A 16756-nucleotide genomic window follows, 5' to 3' on the forward strand; every position below is an offset into this window, starting at 1 on the left:
ATCAGCGACGTCTGACTTTTTACTTTTTTTCTTGAAACGTTAACCCTGCCTGACTTCCATCTCCACTCCCTCTCCCACCTCCTTCCTCCCTCCTTTAGTTGCAACACTCCACGTAGTTTGCCGGCAGCATGCCGGACTTGCCGGTTCTCTGCACGGTGCCGTACATCCAGCCCTCATCGATGGGCTGAGCGTTAATGATGACATCACCATCCCTGAACGAGACCTCGTCGTGGTCCTGAGCAGCGTAGTCGTACAGCGCCCGGTAAACACGCTGCCAACAACACAAAGAGACAGTCAGAGGTTAGACTTCATGTCATGACAGTGTTTCTCAGTCTTCTGTGACCCTGTGGTCCCAGATTTCTCCTGACACGTTGACAGCATCTCCCTGAACTGGTCACTGGTTCTAAATGAAATCTAGGACTGACTTTCAGTTCATTTTGTTTTTACAACACAGCTTGGACCAGCATACGTCTCTGATCCGACTCCCTCTTCTCCATCAAGTTCACTGAGCAACCAACCAGTGTGGACGGCAGCGTACCATGGTGGATGAGTTCGATGGGGAGGTGACGGATCTGACAGATGACATGCTGGTTTGGTGCATGTAGCCATGGTACTGCTGCTGCTGCTGCATCTGAACGCCCTGATGGTACGCTCCTGGAAGGACGGGAGCTGGGCGAGAGACACACAAACACACAGACAGACAGAGAGAGAGAATGAGTCAGTCTGAAAAGTGTTTCCTGCATCTGTTTGGTACAGTAGTGTGAACCTGAGGAGCCTCCTCTGCTGTGACCACACAGTTTAACACATTAGACCACACTCGGTGCTCTTCACACACACAGACCTGCAGGGAGACTGTGAGGGAGTCAGTTTTATTTGTGGATTAGAGACAGGACTTCAAACATCAGGGAAACCACAGAAAAAGTTAAACAAGAAACTGTCATGTGTGAGTCAGTGTGCGTCCATGCCTTCAGCCTGCTCTCTGTGACTGAATAAAAAAAAATACCAGGAGTGTCAGTGCTGCTGCGGTCCCAGAGGTCAGAGGTCAGCGAGCTGACAGACTGAGCCTGGCTGTGGGTGAGAGACTGCTGCGAGTGCTGCCTGCTCAGTCTGCGGTCAGCCCGCTCTGGGAGACAGACAGAGGCCACCACCAGGGGGCAGCACCGGGTGAAAATGATAACAAGAAGAGGAGGGAAAAAGATAGAAATAAAAGAAAGTCAACCAAGAGAGAGAGATTTTTTAAATCTAAAAATCACAAATAAAGATACAGATACATCATCAATGCCTCTATCAACTGAATGTGTCTTAAAGGACAAGGCTGGTGTTATTCTATTGTTTTCTTATTGTAAACAAAACCCAAACCAACAACGTGTTAGTCCGTCTCAGTATAACTGTATATAATTGTATAAATTCATCTTTAAAAAAGGTTCAGTAATTTCTTAATTTTTACTTAAATAAACAAGAGGAAATGGTTTGCTGGGGACTATTTTCAGTGGCGGAGTAATGCACATTTGGGGTTGTAGTGAGTATTTGGGGCAGCAGGTCGGTGTGTGTGGGAATGAGTAAATACAAACTACAGTGTGTGTGTGTGCTTTGGATACACAGGAGACAGGTTTTGTTGACACTAAGAAAAAGCAGAACACCTTTTTTTTTTTTTTTTTTTCAATCAGGAAGCAGCAAATCAACCTGATTATTAAATTAACTAGCAAACACTTAATTAACTGGTGATTAAATCCTAAAAACTCATGATAAAGGGGAGACTGTGAATTTAAAATGAACAAGAATTAAAATGGATGTCCACACTTGTGTTAATTAAAACAAAGAGCATGAGATTTGTTTCATGCAAACACAACTACAGATTATATATTAGTGCAGGTTTCTGATCTCAGGAGACAGAGGGGACTCAGGTGAACTACCAGACATCCTGCGCAGGCTCTTGGACTGGATGTTGTCCTCCAGAGGGTCAAAGTCAAATATGGAGCCAGGGTCTGTCCTCCACACCTTCAGGTCTTCAGAGAGGGGGGGGTTAATCGTTCGGAAAAACACACACTATGTTTGCACGTTCGGGTTCATACCAGCAAATAAAATAACAGAACTCAAACTCAAACATGCTCTTCCTCATGTTTGTAATCAGAACGAGTGCAGTGACGTTCTGTCTCACCTGAGCAGGTGTCAGTCAACATAGCACAGTTGAAACATCGTCATTGTGAGGTCAAATAAAATAAGATTCAGCAGAGAAAAATAAAATTAAGCTGGAGGAAGAAAATTCCCTTTTTACCATCAAATATTTTGTTGTGTTTTTCTAAGACGCCTCCATGTTTTCTGATGTTTATTTCCTGTTAACCTCAGTTTTTGTTGAAGGCTTTTATTGTGAAACATACTGTAAAGGAAGCTTAAGCAGATTAACATCATGAAAACACAGACAGGTAGAATCACTCTGCCCCACCTGTTACAGCTCCGTTCTGTCCGATCACACACAGCTCACTGACCTACAATGATGCCTCCCGGTCGTCTGTCCATCTCCATCGACTGAGAGTGGATCCCTTTGCTGTAGCCCGCCTCTCCCATCATCTGATTGGCTCGCTGGTAGCGCTCCATGCTGTGGTCATCCAGTCCCGGTGTGTAGCCTCGGCCGCGCGCCCGCTCAAAGTCCTCGTGGTACTTGGCCTGTTGTTAGAACAAAACCAGGACACGCAAATACACGTCAGTGTCAACATCACTGTAACCACCAATACAGAGAGTTAACACACACATTAGTGTCACAAATCACACACACACACACACACACACACACACACACACACAAGTGTCACAAATCACACACACACACACACACACACAGGTCAGGGTGCATTTGGTCAGTGAGCAAATAAAACACACACGGGATGTTTTTAAAATATTTTATTATTAACACACACTCACACAAACACACACACACACACACACACACACACACACACTCAGCTTTGTGCTCCCAGCTGTCTGGTGGTGGTGGGTGTTAGTCTCGGTGCAACAGCCCCAACCGCTGTGCCACATCACTCATGTTAGCTCCTCCCACAGCCCAGGTGTGAGCCATGGCAACCGGGCCGCTACCATGGAAACAGAGTCTTGAGTCTTCCTGACACGCCTGTACTCAGGTGTGTCCAGCTCGGTGCAGCTCCGCCCCCTCACCTCCTGCAGCCCGCGCTGATACTTCACCTGCTCACACACACATGACATCACATATGACATCACCAGAGACATAATAAGCAGCCGTGTGTGTGTGTGTGTGTGTGTGTGTGTGCGTCTTGCCGAGCTGATGTTCTCCTGGTTCTGCCGGACCCTCTCCAGCTCGGGGGTCACTCCGACACTGGTGGCCCTCACTGCACCCTGCTTGTACTTGACCTGGTGGGACGACAGACAGGAAAGGCTGTGTGACGGGATCAGACGGCACAGCTCTTCAGAGGGTCAGCGTGTCCTTACTGTGATGTCACACCTCAACCAATCAGAGCTCAAGTCTTTCATGATGTCTTTGTGATCAGTAACTGGTCTACCCAACAAATCTGTCTGTGTGGAATCTGGGTTTCCTGAGTGACAGTGAAGCTGATGTGAAGTTAAACATGCTCCTCTTCATGTTTACACTCAACATGTGTAAAACTGCAGCCTGGCTCACTCACACTCCCAGTGGCCACTTGTGGTATTGCATCAAAAAAAACCCTGCAGCCCAAAGCACAGACCATCATTATAAAACCAATCATTGTAGACATTTCTCTCAGGGCCTGTTTCTGGCTCCTGAAGCTGATACTGGGGTTTGGAAGTGAATCCTCCAACAAATCTGTAATTACTGTAAATTATTAAACCATGGCAGAGTGAACCAGGCCTTTGGTTTATATCAGGATTTTCCCTTGTTTCCCAGTTAATATAAACATAAAACTTCCTCCAGGAGAACTGTTTTCACTCACCAGCCCTTTTTCCTGATCTGCATTAAACCAGCGTGAAAGGAACCCAGCATTTCCTGCCTTTGTGTTATTTCTTTGTGGGCTTTTAATGTGAAAAATGTGAAAAATTTAAGGGAAGTAGAATCACAGTGACAGGTGGTTCAAACAGGTGTTTACAGAGCTCTGCTGCTGTTATGAGAAGTTGTGGTATCAGTGTTGTGGGACGCCCCAGGTGCTCACTCTGGTCAGAGCTGTTGGCAAGAATGATGGGAAAAAATGTGACGCTCATTCAAAACAACACACACACACACACACACACACACAGAGAAAAAAAGCTGCCATGAACTCATTAGAGATCGAGCAGTGGAAAAGCTGCCTGGTCTGGTCACCATGACACCAGAGCTGGTTTGACTGTATGTGTGTGTGTGTGTGTGTGTGTGTGTGTGTGTGTGTGTGTGTGTGTGTGGTCCTGATCTGCCCTCTGAATGGACGATTGTTCTGCACAGTCAGCTAATGGCTGCTAATGACACTGCAAAACACACACACACACACACAAATCCACTGCTCATTTATTGGTGTTTTCATCCACTAAACTGCTTCTGCGTCTAGAAACACTCAGTCCTCACACTCCCTCAGTCACACAGCGACCTTTGACCTTTGACCACCAAGTGTCGTGTATGTGTGCGTCCTCACTGAGCTGATGTTCTCCTGGTTGCGTCGGACCCGCTCCATCTCAGGTGTGTCCATGACGGCGGTGCCGCGACCCACCTCCTCTCTGTACCGCACCTGCACACAGCTGGGATCAGCACTGAGGAAGCACCTGCTGGGCACACCTTTAGAGGAGGAGCGGGGTTTCCTGCTCCGGGGGGTTAGTGACTACACAATCATTTTAAATCATCCAAACAACAACTAACAAGCCAGTTCAGGGGAACACAGGCTGTTTTTTCAAGGAACAAATGTGATTTTTTTATTTTTATTGTTGGTTTTTGTGTTAATACTTTATCTTTACTTCTTGCTGTAAAGCCTTCGTTGTGACGCATAGACATGTGCACATACATCACTGATCCTCTTGGCGTTCTCCCTGGCGAGGACGATCTCTGGCGTCTCTGTGACTGAGGACATCAGACCTCTCATGAGCTTGGAGTCCCAGCAGTACCGCAGCTAGAGGGCGACAGAGAGCTGCTGTCAGAGGCAGAGGGAGCGTGGGCCGCTTTATACCTGGCCCGTGTTCAGAGGATAATAAATGTGCGTTTGTGTGGGGCAGGAACCAGCTCTGATCTACAGGGAGTGAAATAAGAGCTGGTGTCCTCACAGAGCTGATGTGTCTTTGGTTGGCTCTGACTCGCTCCATCTCCGGGGTCTCAGACACAAGACTGTAACTTCCCTTCAGCCGCTCGGCCTCGTCCTTGTACTTCTTCTGCAGAGATAGAGAGATAGATAGATAGATAGATAGATAGAGAGAGAGAGAGAGAGAGAGAGAGAGAGAGAGAGAGAGAGAGAGAGAGAGGCTGACATGCTGGTCGTTCAGGTTTCTAACACTGCTTGTGTTTATTTGTCCCACACAGACCTGACTGTAGACGTCTTTGAGGTAGGAGGCGTGCAGCAGCTCGGGAGTGTCCGTCACTGTCCCGTATGAGTTCTCTCTGAGCTGCTCAGTCTGTTTGTACGACCTCTGTGACACACACACACACACACACACACACACACACACACACACACACACACACTGTCAGCTCATTAGTTATCACTGCAACGGATGATCTGCAGGGTGCTCGTTGCTATGGAAACCATGGCTGTACAGTTGCTATTATCACTGCTGTTGTTGTTTTATGACAACTTTATTCATTCAGAATTAACTACAATTATTTCACTTTTTGCCCCTTTTTCTGTCTCAGTAAGAGACATTTAGAGTAATTTTATGTCCAGTTTTCATCTTAGATATACAGATGTTTTCTTTAATGTGTTATGAAACATCTGTTTCTGCACTTGTGTATTTGTATTTTTCATAAAAATGTGAAGTTTGAGTCAACAACTCGGGAATACACCGACAGTTTATATCTGTGGGCCAAAATGACCAACACTCCGCACAACAACAACACTGAGTGCACACATGATTAAATGAGCGAATAAGTGCAACACATGAGTTCTCATATATAAATTAAAATGCAGCTAAAAGAAAGAAAAAAATATGAAGCGAATATAAAAAGATGATCATAGATACAGTGAATTTATTCTGATCTTATATAAAGTACGTACTGATAAAGGAACAGACTCATTAGTTTAAAACATTAAAATGTTAAATATATAAAAAGGTAATTTAAGATTATAGTGAACAATTAAATGGAATAAAAAAGTAATTAAACACCATGAAATAGTAATGTTATGAACAAATTTGTAAATGGTCCAATATTAGAGAAGAACATCGTTAAGTGTCGGCCACCTTGGAAAGGAGAGCTTTAAGGGGTCTGATGATGTCACATTGAGAGACCTCTTTATTTTCCTGTAAAGGTTAAAGGCTCTTTAACAAAGAGCTGGGGCCCTGCAGGTGATTCATACCACTTTAAAAGTCCTGTAAACTCCATGAGCAGCTGGTGCTGAGCTGACAGGACCTCTGAGACTGAGATAAACCGCAGCTGTGGAGCTGAGTGGGAGTTTCAACAAGTCAGAAATATACCTAGAAATGTTTGATTTTTCATGTTTCTCCAGGTTCCTCTGTTGAAATAACAAGACTTCAAGAGGAAATATAGAAGATGATGTAGTGAATTATTCAATGAATCCAATTTTCATGAAGAGATAAAACTGGTTTGATCAAAAACCACATTTTAAAGTTGCTCACAATATTTGTAGTGACACACAAAAAACTAAAAATATTTGTGACTCTCTCTCTCTTTCAGTACACACACACACACAGTTACCTGGCTCTGGATCTCTGAGGCTCTCTTGGCTCGTTGTATCTCCAGGACCTCGGCGCTCAGCTCCATGCCTTTACCCACAATCTCCCTCTCCATGTCCCTGCGGTACTCCTTCTACAGACCACCACCAGAGTCAGAGTCGGAGTCAGAGTCACCTGTGGCTTTTACAGGTGTGTGACAGGTGAGTGTTTTACCTGGTTCAGGATCTGGTTGGCGTTTTTCACCCTCAGCAGCTCTGGAGTCTCCTCCAGCCCGATGCCTGATAAGCCACGCCCCTTCACTTCCTGTTCCAGGTCTTTCCTGTACTCTTTCTGCAGAGAGAGGGAAGACACAGATGAGTGAGTGAATGAGCAGTAAATGGATGTTTGAGAGTTTAAGAGTCAGAGACATTAAAATAACGAAGCACATAACATCGATTTTTATTTTAATGGAGAGAAACTCACAGCTGCCTTAAATTCTGTGTACATCTGTGTGTGTGTGTGTGTACCTGTGTGTGTGTGTGTGTTACCTCGCTCAGCAGACTGCTGGCATGGCGTGCGGTCAGGTATCCAGGTGTCTGGTCCACGTCTACTAAGGCTTTCCCCTTCATCTGCTCCTCATAGTCCCTGCGATACTCCCTCTGAGAGAGAGAGAGAGAGAGACAGAGAGAGAGAGAGAGAGACAGAGAGAGAGAGAGACAGAGAGAGAGAGAGAGAGAGAGAGAGAGAGAGACTTTCTTTGATAATGTATTTGTGTTTTGTGTGTTGGCTGTTCACTACAGCACTAAATGTGGGTTAATCCGCCGCTGAAAATAGTCCCCAACTAATGCACAGTTTCCTCCTGTTTGTTTGATAAAAACTACAGCGACCATATTTATTATTATCACATTTATTGATTTATCTACCTTCAGGTTTGTACATAATAATAATCACATGTTTTTGTTTATTTATCTCTGCTGAGCTCCCTTGTCCTTGTTTTTGCTGAGTGACCCTCCCTGGACACTGTGACTGTGTGGACACACATTGGGAACCAGAGTCACATTCCTTATGTGCACTTGCTGATTCTGATTCTGAAGCCTCCACTGAGAGAAGCTAAACATGTTGTGTTTGCTTCAGATGCAGAAGTGCATCTGTTTACCCTCTGCTCTACTGTGCAGTGTTGAAGAAAGGCCGTGCAGAGCTCTAACACACAGGACACTAAATGTTTTACCTCACTTTGCAGCTTCTGAGCTTCTTTAGACACTTTGTACATCTGAGTGTCTCCAAACTCCATCTGAGAGCGACCTTTGTTCTTCTCATACTCCTCTCTGTACTTCACCTGAAACAACAAACACACACTGATTCATTCCTCTGCTGGTAAACACACACACACACACACACACACACACACACACACACACACACACACACACACACACACACACACACACACACACACACACACACAGGGCAGGCAGTGTTTGTGTGTCTGACCTGGCTGTGCAGCACCGCGTTCTCCTTGTGGTGGAGCTGTTCAGCCGTGTCCAGAGCTACGTGGTAGTGGGCCTTCGTTTGCTCGTACTTCTTCTTATACTCCACCTGATCTCACACACACACACACATACACACACACACACACACACACACACACACACACACACACACACACACACACACACACACACACACACACACACAAACACACACACACTGCTCAGCCCCTAAAACCAACTGATGGATAGATGGATACTTTTATATTTTCTGTTTTTCATACAGGACCTTGTGATCCTGGAAGTGTCTTTAATCAGATGTTTTTTTTCTTCCTTTTTTCCAGTAATTTTGCTTAAGTTTGCATTTGCACCATGACCAGCTGGGAAGAGCAGAAACTGGACGATTCAGCCCCTTTTCATTTATTTTTAGAAATACATTTGGATTTCTCTGCTCTAAATTTCAGCATGTGGTGTTTAGATTTTACACACACACGATTAAGGTTGGTGGAAGGTGTTTCCTGTGCAGTCAGCCCCAACCAGCATTATAATTGTCATTTTGACAATAAATCTTCTAAACAATCTTATTTGTGTTTTTATTTTCCTCCTAAATGCAATATATATATATATATATATATATATATATATATGCAATATACTCCCTGATAACTACAGAAGTCGACACAGACAGTACTCAGCACTACTGCTACAGAGACGACCTGGATGACCTGTGCAGGTGGAGCCGTAGACGCACACACAGATACATGTAGACCGGTGCATGCATGTACAGGAATGTGTTGTGTGTCTTGCTTTTGTGAAGCAGGTGACAGCAGCTGTTCGCGTGATGTCGTACGTTGCTCTGCAGTTTGCTGGCGTGCAGGACGTGCTCCAGCTGCAGGAGGTTCGGCAGGTCTGAAGACCCCTCTGGTTTCTGGTTCTGGTTGGTCTTATACTTCACCTGAAGGTCAGATAAAGAGTTTTTATTAGGAGTCAACGTTCTCCTGTGTTTTTAAAATTACACTCAGTAATCCCAGGACTTAAAAAAACAGATTTGGAAAAAGCGAACTTGTTGGACATGAAGCTGTAAAGTTAGAGATGATTTCTGCACCTCTTTGTTGTTGCTCTGCTCTGATTCAGGACAGAGGTCTGGATATTTGCTGCTTTGTTTGGACTTTTGCTTTATTCACTTCAGGTAGAAAATCTTTTGCCACACAGCTGAACACTAATGAAGCCAAAAGTTGATCCAGGTTACTGCAACAACAGCAATTTCAGGTCGGATGAGATCCATGACAAAGTGCTAATGAGGTGTGGAAAAGTCTCTTTGTTGCAGCTCGCTCCATATTCTTCAGTAAACAAACACACAAGTGACTAACATGCTACAAATGCTGGGATCCTGTGAGGAAACACTGAGGCGTCAAGCACCTGACTTTCAACCCCAGTTCAAATTTAAATCACAATCATTCATGCTGTGTTTAAAAAAGCATCTTCATTAGCAGATTAGCAGAAGTTCTTTGCTCTTCAAGTGAGACTGAACAATCAATCAAAATATTATGGAACTGCAACATGGCCAAGTGCAATATACAAATCGCAGCAGCTGTGATGTTTTTGATAAAGGTGAAATGTGTCACAACAGACTGTAGCTGGAGCATCGTGGAGCTGCAGAGACGCTCCGGCCGACAGATCATGTTTGTTTGGTACAAGACCCAACAAAATTTTTTTTTTTCAGTGAAAAATGCAGAAAGATCACTCCAACTGAAATCATGACTCATATCACAATCACTTCTGCCAAAAGAACAAAAAATGACTTTTTGTTGTCTCCTGCTCACCCCTCCCCCTCCCTCTGTGCCATAATTAGTGGTTTCATTAAACGACACAGATGGTGGCCAACGACAAACTTTACTACAGCCGTGCTTTCACAGCGTGTGAGGACACAGCTCAGTGAAAGTGAACACGTAGCGTTGGAAGTGAATCTGTGTTTTCCCTTTCACTGACTTGACGCCAGCATCGGCAGCAGATCGAGCCACTTGTCCTGAAGTCCTGCGCTCAGAGATCTGCTTTGTGTCCTGATGCTGAGAGTCTGCAGCTCACAGAGGCTTTTCTGAGTGAACGTGCAGCGATCGACACAACAAGCTGTTACGTAACGCTGTGAAGAGGCTGTGTGGGCAGCGCCCGGACTGAACTCAACCACAGCTACATCTGTGTGTGTCTGAATGTGTGTGTGTGTGTGTTTGTATGGGACTTCATCTGCATAGTGCTGTTGTCTGTGCGTGTGTGCACTCACATGTAGACGTGTGCGCGTAGGTGTGCATGTGTGTAACCTCTTCAACTTCTCCAGCTTTCATCCCACAGCCCCTCTCCATTTGCCTTAGAAAGGTTGCCATGGTTACGCCCACACAACAGACTGAATTTAGGAGTGTGAGTCAAAGTGAATGACGCACATACACACACACACACACACACACACACACACACACAAAGTCTTCAGGTGAAGCGAAGGAATCAAACCTGATGATTCTGATGTGAAAATACTCTTGAGATAATTACATAAAAACACTACAGCAGCTGTCTCACCACAGAAAATCGTCTCATTGTTTTCAGCTGAAACTCTGTGTCCTGTCGGCCGTGACTCGTCTGATCCAAAGATAGTTTCATCCTCAAAAACTAGACCCACCTCGTGTTTGTATCCCTCCGCCAACCAATCAAATGTCAAAATGTTACAGCGTTGACTAATGTCCAGGAGTGTTTTTGCAGAACATTATGATGTCACAGTGAAGATGACCTTTGACCTTCTGGATATAACGTCATCATTTTATCCTATTAGACATTTCTGATCACATCATTCTTGATATATCGCATTCACAAGAACGTGAGGTCACACTGACCTTGACCTTTGACCCTCTCCCACCAAAATCTAATCACTTCATCTTTGAGTCCAAGTGATTTTTTCCACCAGACAGATCATGTGACCACGTGATCGGCTCACCTGACTGGCCAGAGCAGCAGCAGCTTGTGTGTGCTTGAAGGAGACACAGTCGAGGGGGTTGTAACGAGGCCTCTGGCCCTTTAAATGTCTGTCGAAGCTCTCCTTATACTTCACCTGTGGGACAGAGTGACAGACGTCAACTAACTACACATGACCATGCGATAGACCCAGTGCATGCTGGGAAGGGCGCGTGTGTGTGTGTGTGTGTTACCTGGCTGGCCAGTTTTGAAACCTCCTTGGCGTGTTGGATGTCTGTTCTGGACAAAAGAGAGCCATCGCTGTAAACCAGCTGCTTAGTGTTACTCTTATAGGCCACCTGTGGATACACACACACACACACACACACACACACAAATAATTCAAAAAGGACACACAAAATACACACTTACTGGTATACTGAAAAATTAAAGAGACATTACAGCCCTTCTTGTGTCGTCTCTCAAACACACACACACGCACGTACGCACACGCACGTACGCACACGCACACGCACACGCACACACACACACACACACACACACACACTTCCCATGAAGATGAACCTTGCAGAACACTCTTACATAACGACAGTTCAGTGTTAACAGCAGAACGTTTTCTATAATTAATCAGTGGTTCCACTCAGAGAACAGCTGGTGAATGGGACTGTTGTCATGGAAATGAATGTTGGATGGGATGTGGTTTTACACACACACACACACACACACACACACACACACACACACACACACACACACACACACACACACACACACACACACACACACACACACACACAGACTCACGTTGCTGGCCAGTTTAGCAGCATTGGCGGCGTTGACGATGTCAGGTCTGTCTGGCATCGTGTTGTAGTGATGAAGCTCCTCTTTACCTTTCCTGTAGCTGACCTGAGACCAGCGGAGACAGGTTTTATTTTACAAGAAAACAATGACTATAAAAGTGCATCACCCCTTGTCCTCAGTCCAGACTCAGAATCTCTGGTTATGTGGAGGACAGTGTGGATGTAACAGTTCACTGATGCAAAGCGTTTTAGAATCAGAGGCGGTCGGTGGAAGAAGCTGAAACAGGTGTACGCCAGCTCTTAGCTCTGGATCGAAGCCTTGCAGCTGAAATTTTGAATAGTAGTAATAATAAAAATAATAAAAACAGGATAAAATCAAAGGTTGTGTGATTGTTTCAGTGTCTTTGAAACTGAACAGTGGTAAAATGTTTGCAACACTCTCATCCACTTTGGATAAATGCAACTGTTGTTCACAAGAACAAAAACTACAAACTGTGCTGTGGTTGTTGTTTTTCAGCTAAAGCTCTATATTTTCCTCTTCTTCTGTGTTTTATCTGAAGTGTTGATCTCCATCAGGAGATATATTAAACCATCTTAGTCAGTGTAGTTTTACATCTCCTCTCGCAGGCTTCTCTCTGGAGCTCTAGTAACAACAGGTCACTCAGCCAATCAGAAGAGAGGATCTGACTGCTTTGTTGTGACATCACAAAGTTCCAGAAGTCCTGACGGCTGGTTTTAAGGCTCAGTGTCTGAATACAGGCTGTGTGCATTTCTCTGTGGACTGAGGCTTTGATACTTTCACAGTATTGATATAGAACCTAGACCTGCTTTATAATCACAAACACATGGACATCTACCTTTAGACTGGATGGAGATTTAAATTCGTTGTTATATCATATTGAAAAGTACATATATTGTGTGCATTTGCGTATTTACTTCGCTCTGGTTCTTGTTGACCTCCATGGCGTGCTCCACCTCAGGCAGCGTCTTCATGTTGGTGTAGCTGGACTTCCCCTTCTCCCGATTATACTGCTCCTTATAAAACTTCTACAAGGAGACAGAGACAGAACAAGACAGTGAGGGGAGGGGTAGAGGAAAGGAAATAAAAGGCAAAAGTCTGAGAGAAGAGCAGAAATAAAAACATAAAGTGAGGAAACATAAAAGGAGAGAGGCGGTTAAACCAACGCAGGAAAAAAGCAGTGTGATGGATTGAGGGGGAAAATATATGATGACTAATTCAGCCTGGTGCTGAAGAACGACTGAAAACACACTCGCTCATTTGCCTAAAAATAAGATGAGCTGCTTCTAACTGTGAAAATGAGAAATTCACAGCATGACGCAGAGCTGAATATTAAACTGAGAGCGGATTAACAGGCCTGAAGTGGCTTCAATTTCAAAACCGACTGATGAAAAGCTGGAAGTGAATAAACATAATCTTCTGTTTTTATCCACCACACTCTCAGTGGCTTCTTCTCACTTTAGTCACTCATAATATTTTGGTCAGTAGAGCCTCATCTATGTGTCAAAAGGAACAGCCACCATACAATCAGAGGAGGCCTCAGCACATCCATACAAATCAGTTGTTTTTCCAATCACAACATCACACAGTAGGAAACGTCAAATTAAAAGCCTTTAGTGCTCCTGTCTCATGTTTTGTTCCTCTCTGCTCTTCAGGCTCTGGGATCAGTTTTATTATGGCGGGGTGTTGCAGACAGTGGGACAGTGTGGGCTGCTGTTGTGTAGGTGGTCTGCGTTACACGCTCCAGTTAGCGTTGCATTGCTCGGTCAACAGACATGACACCAGAAAGCATCTACGCCCGTGCCCCAGTTTACCCCCAGCTCTGATTTTCTGCCCCCGGGCCGACTGACACCAGACGATGACCCCCTTCTGTAAAACCTTCAGTCTGACTCCACGCCAGGGAGGAGGCCGGCCCTGATTCTCCTTGGTCCTGTGTTTATTATTTTCATGTCATTTCATGTCATAGAACCTGAGGAACCAATCCTGTCAACTTGTGGAGACAGGGGGCGGGGCTAAATAAATCTGAAACCTTGTCAGTACAGAGAGTCAGAGTTAGCATTAGTACAACCACTAACACTGTGTCAGCCACTGCCAGTTACAAGCTAACAAACAACATGAACAAATAAAAGATGCTAACTACACTAACGGTTCTGATCCGTCTGCTAGTCTCTGATTCTGGTCTCAACAGACTCCTCATCTGAGTCTGGGTCTGACTGAGGCTCCAACATGAGGCTGAGTCTCTGATGTTTCCTCCTCTAACATCTTCATCCTCTCTGCTCTCTCACCTGGACACCTGGAGCCAGCAGGTGGTGGGCGGGGCCAAGGCCTGATCCAGGTTTCTCAATGAGGGAGTCAGAGTAGATGAGCTTTTACTTTTTTCACTTTTTATGTGTGAAAACCACGTTAAACAAAATATTAATCATAGTTTTTTTTAAAGAATTTTAAAGATATCTGGAGAAGAGCTTGGATATATTATATACAGTACATTTAATCTGCTAAATACTAGAATCAACCTGTAGAAAAAATACAGAAACAGAGAGAACATGACCTCTGCGTCCTCAATGGTTCAAAACAGTGGAGTGGCCTTTTTGTGTCTCACATTAAAATCTCTCTGTCGTGCACCAAAATCCAGCAGCGTTAAAATACCTGCAGGTTTACTGTTACTGTGAAGCAGCTGCACAAAGTCTGAACCAACAGCAGCAACATGGAAATAAACTCTACGTCAAGGTTTGGACATTTATAATTTCCACTTATAAAAACCATAAGTTATAAACCTTCAATCTCCTTTTTTAATTGAACATCTACAACTCCATGACTATGAAGCAACCTTTGCAAAGTTTGGTGTTTTTTTCTCTTGTTCTGGTGACGTGATCTCCTCAGACCAGGTCGTGTTTCTTTATCTCTTCATTCAGTTTGATTCATTCACCTCTGTGCTTCTTCCAGGTGTCACTTCTTGTCACACGTTTGACTGTCATGATCCAACCTGACACTGACGTTTATCTTGATGTGTGTGTGTGTGTGTGTGTGTGTGTGTGTGTGTGTGTGTGGGCAGTAGGTCAGTGTCTGTGTCCTCAGGCTGTAGAGCACGACACAGCTGCTCTCTATGTTCACGCCTCAGCACACAAAATTATACACAACACACTCCCTTCCCGTGAGTGTGCCTTAAACAGAGAGGATTGTGGGATGCCTCTGTTTAAGCTCCTCCCATCTGGTCTTCAGTTAGAAACCGACAGCAGCGTCTCTCCTCACGTCAGACTCACATCGCTCTGCGTCTTGCTCAGCTCTTTAGCGAACACGGTCTCGATGGTCTGGGGCATCTGGGCGTACAAGCTGCAGCCGGCCTCCTTCTTTCCCTCCTCCCTGTACACTTTCTGCAACACAAACACAACTTTAAAACTTTAAACAGGCATCTGATAAATGATGTTTTAAGGAATAATCAGCAATCAATTATGATTAGAGATGCACCAGTTCGATCCATCGAATTGGAGCCAAAACTGGATTTATTACATGGTCTGGGTTTCAGCTGACTGATCCACATTGAACACAGTTTTCTGAGATAGTTTGTCTGATACATTAATAAGGATAATTAATGATGATGCAACAATTAATGTCAATATGCTTGAGTCTGACACTGATGGAATCATGTCAGTCAGCTCCACACAGATGTTCATGTGTTTTAAATTTGTCTCCGTCACATTTAACAACAACAAACAATTAAAGGTTTTTACAGAGAGAAGAAATTATTGGATTATTTGACTGATGATCAAACAAAAACAACATGAGTGATGAGAGATAAACAGATATAAACTGGTATCTGATTATCAGCTGATACGCTGAGTCTGGATATCAGACAGTAATACATTTCACACATAATGATGAGCAGTACAAAGAGGACGTCACCTCACTGCACAGCTGACTCTGCTCCTTGGCGTGTTGAGTTTCTTTGGTCTCAGGCAGCTGATGATACAGACTATTAACCAGCTCCTTCTTACCAGCCTCCTTGTATTTACTCTGGGAGAAGAAAACAACATTAGATCACAGTAACACACCACACACTCCTGCACACCATCACTTGAAAATATTCTACTTTTCCTTTTTGCTCTACAATGAATGAGGACCAGAACTTTAACAGAGGTTTGTTGTGTAATCAGGATTATTGAGACCTGATACAGAGACGTTCAGGACATGACGTCATGTAGAAAGGTTTCTTAAGGAATAATTGAGTTTAACTGGATATAAACCTGTTTGCTGACAACATACAACTGTTTGATATAAAACTATTTCTGACAAAATAGTTGCAATGTAAATTTAAGACAATTTAAGACTTTTAAGACCTGATATTTATAAAAAAAAATGAATCTGAGACACCTTAAGACTTTAATGACCAGTAGGTACTTTGTGTAGTAGCAGTTAATAAACAGTAATAAGTTATGAAATGTAGGTTTCATAACTTATTAAATGTGGATTCAAGCCTCATAAAGATAATTAAATTAAAGTTGGTTATCAGCCTCTTGATAAATCATTAAGCTCTGCTGTTTAAAAACACAAATTCTATTCAAGACAAACACTAAAATATGCACACACAGTTTCCCACCTCGCTGTGAGTCTCAGCCATCTCTTTGACAAACTGAGTCTCCAGAGTCTCAGGCAGCAGCGAGTACAAAGTGTTGGGCAGATCTTCTTTGTCCTTCCTGTACTTTGTCTGA

General features: G+C 44.0%; 1 protein-coding gene across 3 annotated transcripts in view; it reads right to left on the reverse strand.

Annotated features, from left to right (window-relative positions):
- Window positions 1-2534: 2534 nt before the first annotated feature.
- Window positions 2535-16756, reverse strand: part of LOC139624940 (nebulin-like) — a 54088-nt gene continuing 39866 nt past the window's right edge. For 2 of the 3 annotated variants that reach the window (XM_071484377.1, XM_071484376.1), the window contains exons 49-68: window positions 16645-16752; window positions 15951-16061; window positions 15311-15421; window positions 12968-13078; window positions 12036-12137; window positions 11465-11569; window positions 11254-11367; window positions 9124-9228; window positions 8278-8382; window positions 8015-8122; window positions 7335-7445; window positions 7021-7137; window positions 6830-6940; window positions 5482-5586; window positions 5227-5331; window positions 4971-5075; window positions 4608-4700; window positions 3289-3381; window positions 2956-3195; window positions 2535-2664 (exon numbers count right to left, since the gene is read on the reverse strand). In XM_071484377.1, coding sequence (XP_071340478.1) covers window positions 3037-3195; window positions 3289-3381; window positions 4608-4700; window positions 4971-5075; window positions 5227-5331; window positions 5482-5586; window positions 6830-6940; window positions 7021-7137; window positions 7335-7445; window positions 8015-8122; window positions 8278-8382; window positions 9124-9228; window positions 11254-11367; window positions 11465-11569; window positions 12036-12137; window positions 12968-13078; window positions 15311-15421; window positions 15951-16061; window positions 16645-16752 — 2079 coding nt within the window. In that variant the 3' untranslated portion in view covers window positions 2535-2664; window positions 2956-3036. Of the gene's footprint in view, window positions 2665-2955; window positions 3196-3288; window positions 3382-4607; window positions 5076-5226; window positions 5332-5481; window positions 5587-6829; window positions 6941-7020; window positions 7138-7334; window positions 7446-8014; window positions 8123-8277; window positions 8383-9123; window positions 9229-11253; window positions 11368-11464; window positions 11570-12035; window positions 12138-12967; window positions 13079-15310; window positions 15422-15950; window positions 16062-16644; window positions 16753-16756 lie in introns of those variants that run through there. The other variant, XM_071484378.1, reaches the window with a different exon arrangement.

This window comes from Trachinotus anak, unplaced genomic scaffold (genome assembly GCF_046630095.1).
Source record: "Trachinotus anak isolate AG129_WGS33_773 ecotype Australia unplaced genomic scaffold, CSIRO_AGI_Tana_v1 ptg000009l, whole genome shotgun sequence".
Classification (NCBI taxonomy): domain Eukaryota; kingdom Metazoa; phylum Chordata; class Actinopteri; order Carangiformes; family Carangidae; genus Trachinotus; species Trachinotus anak.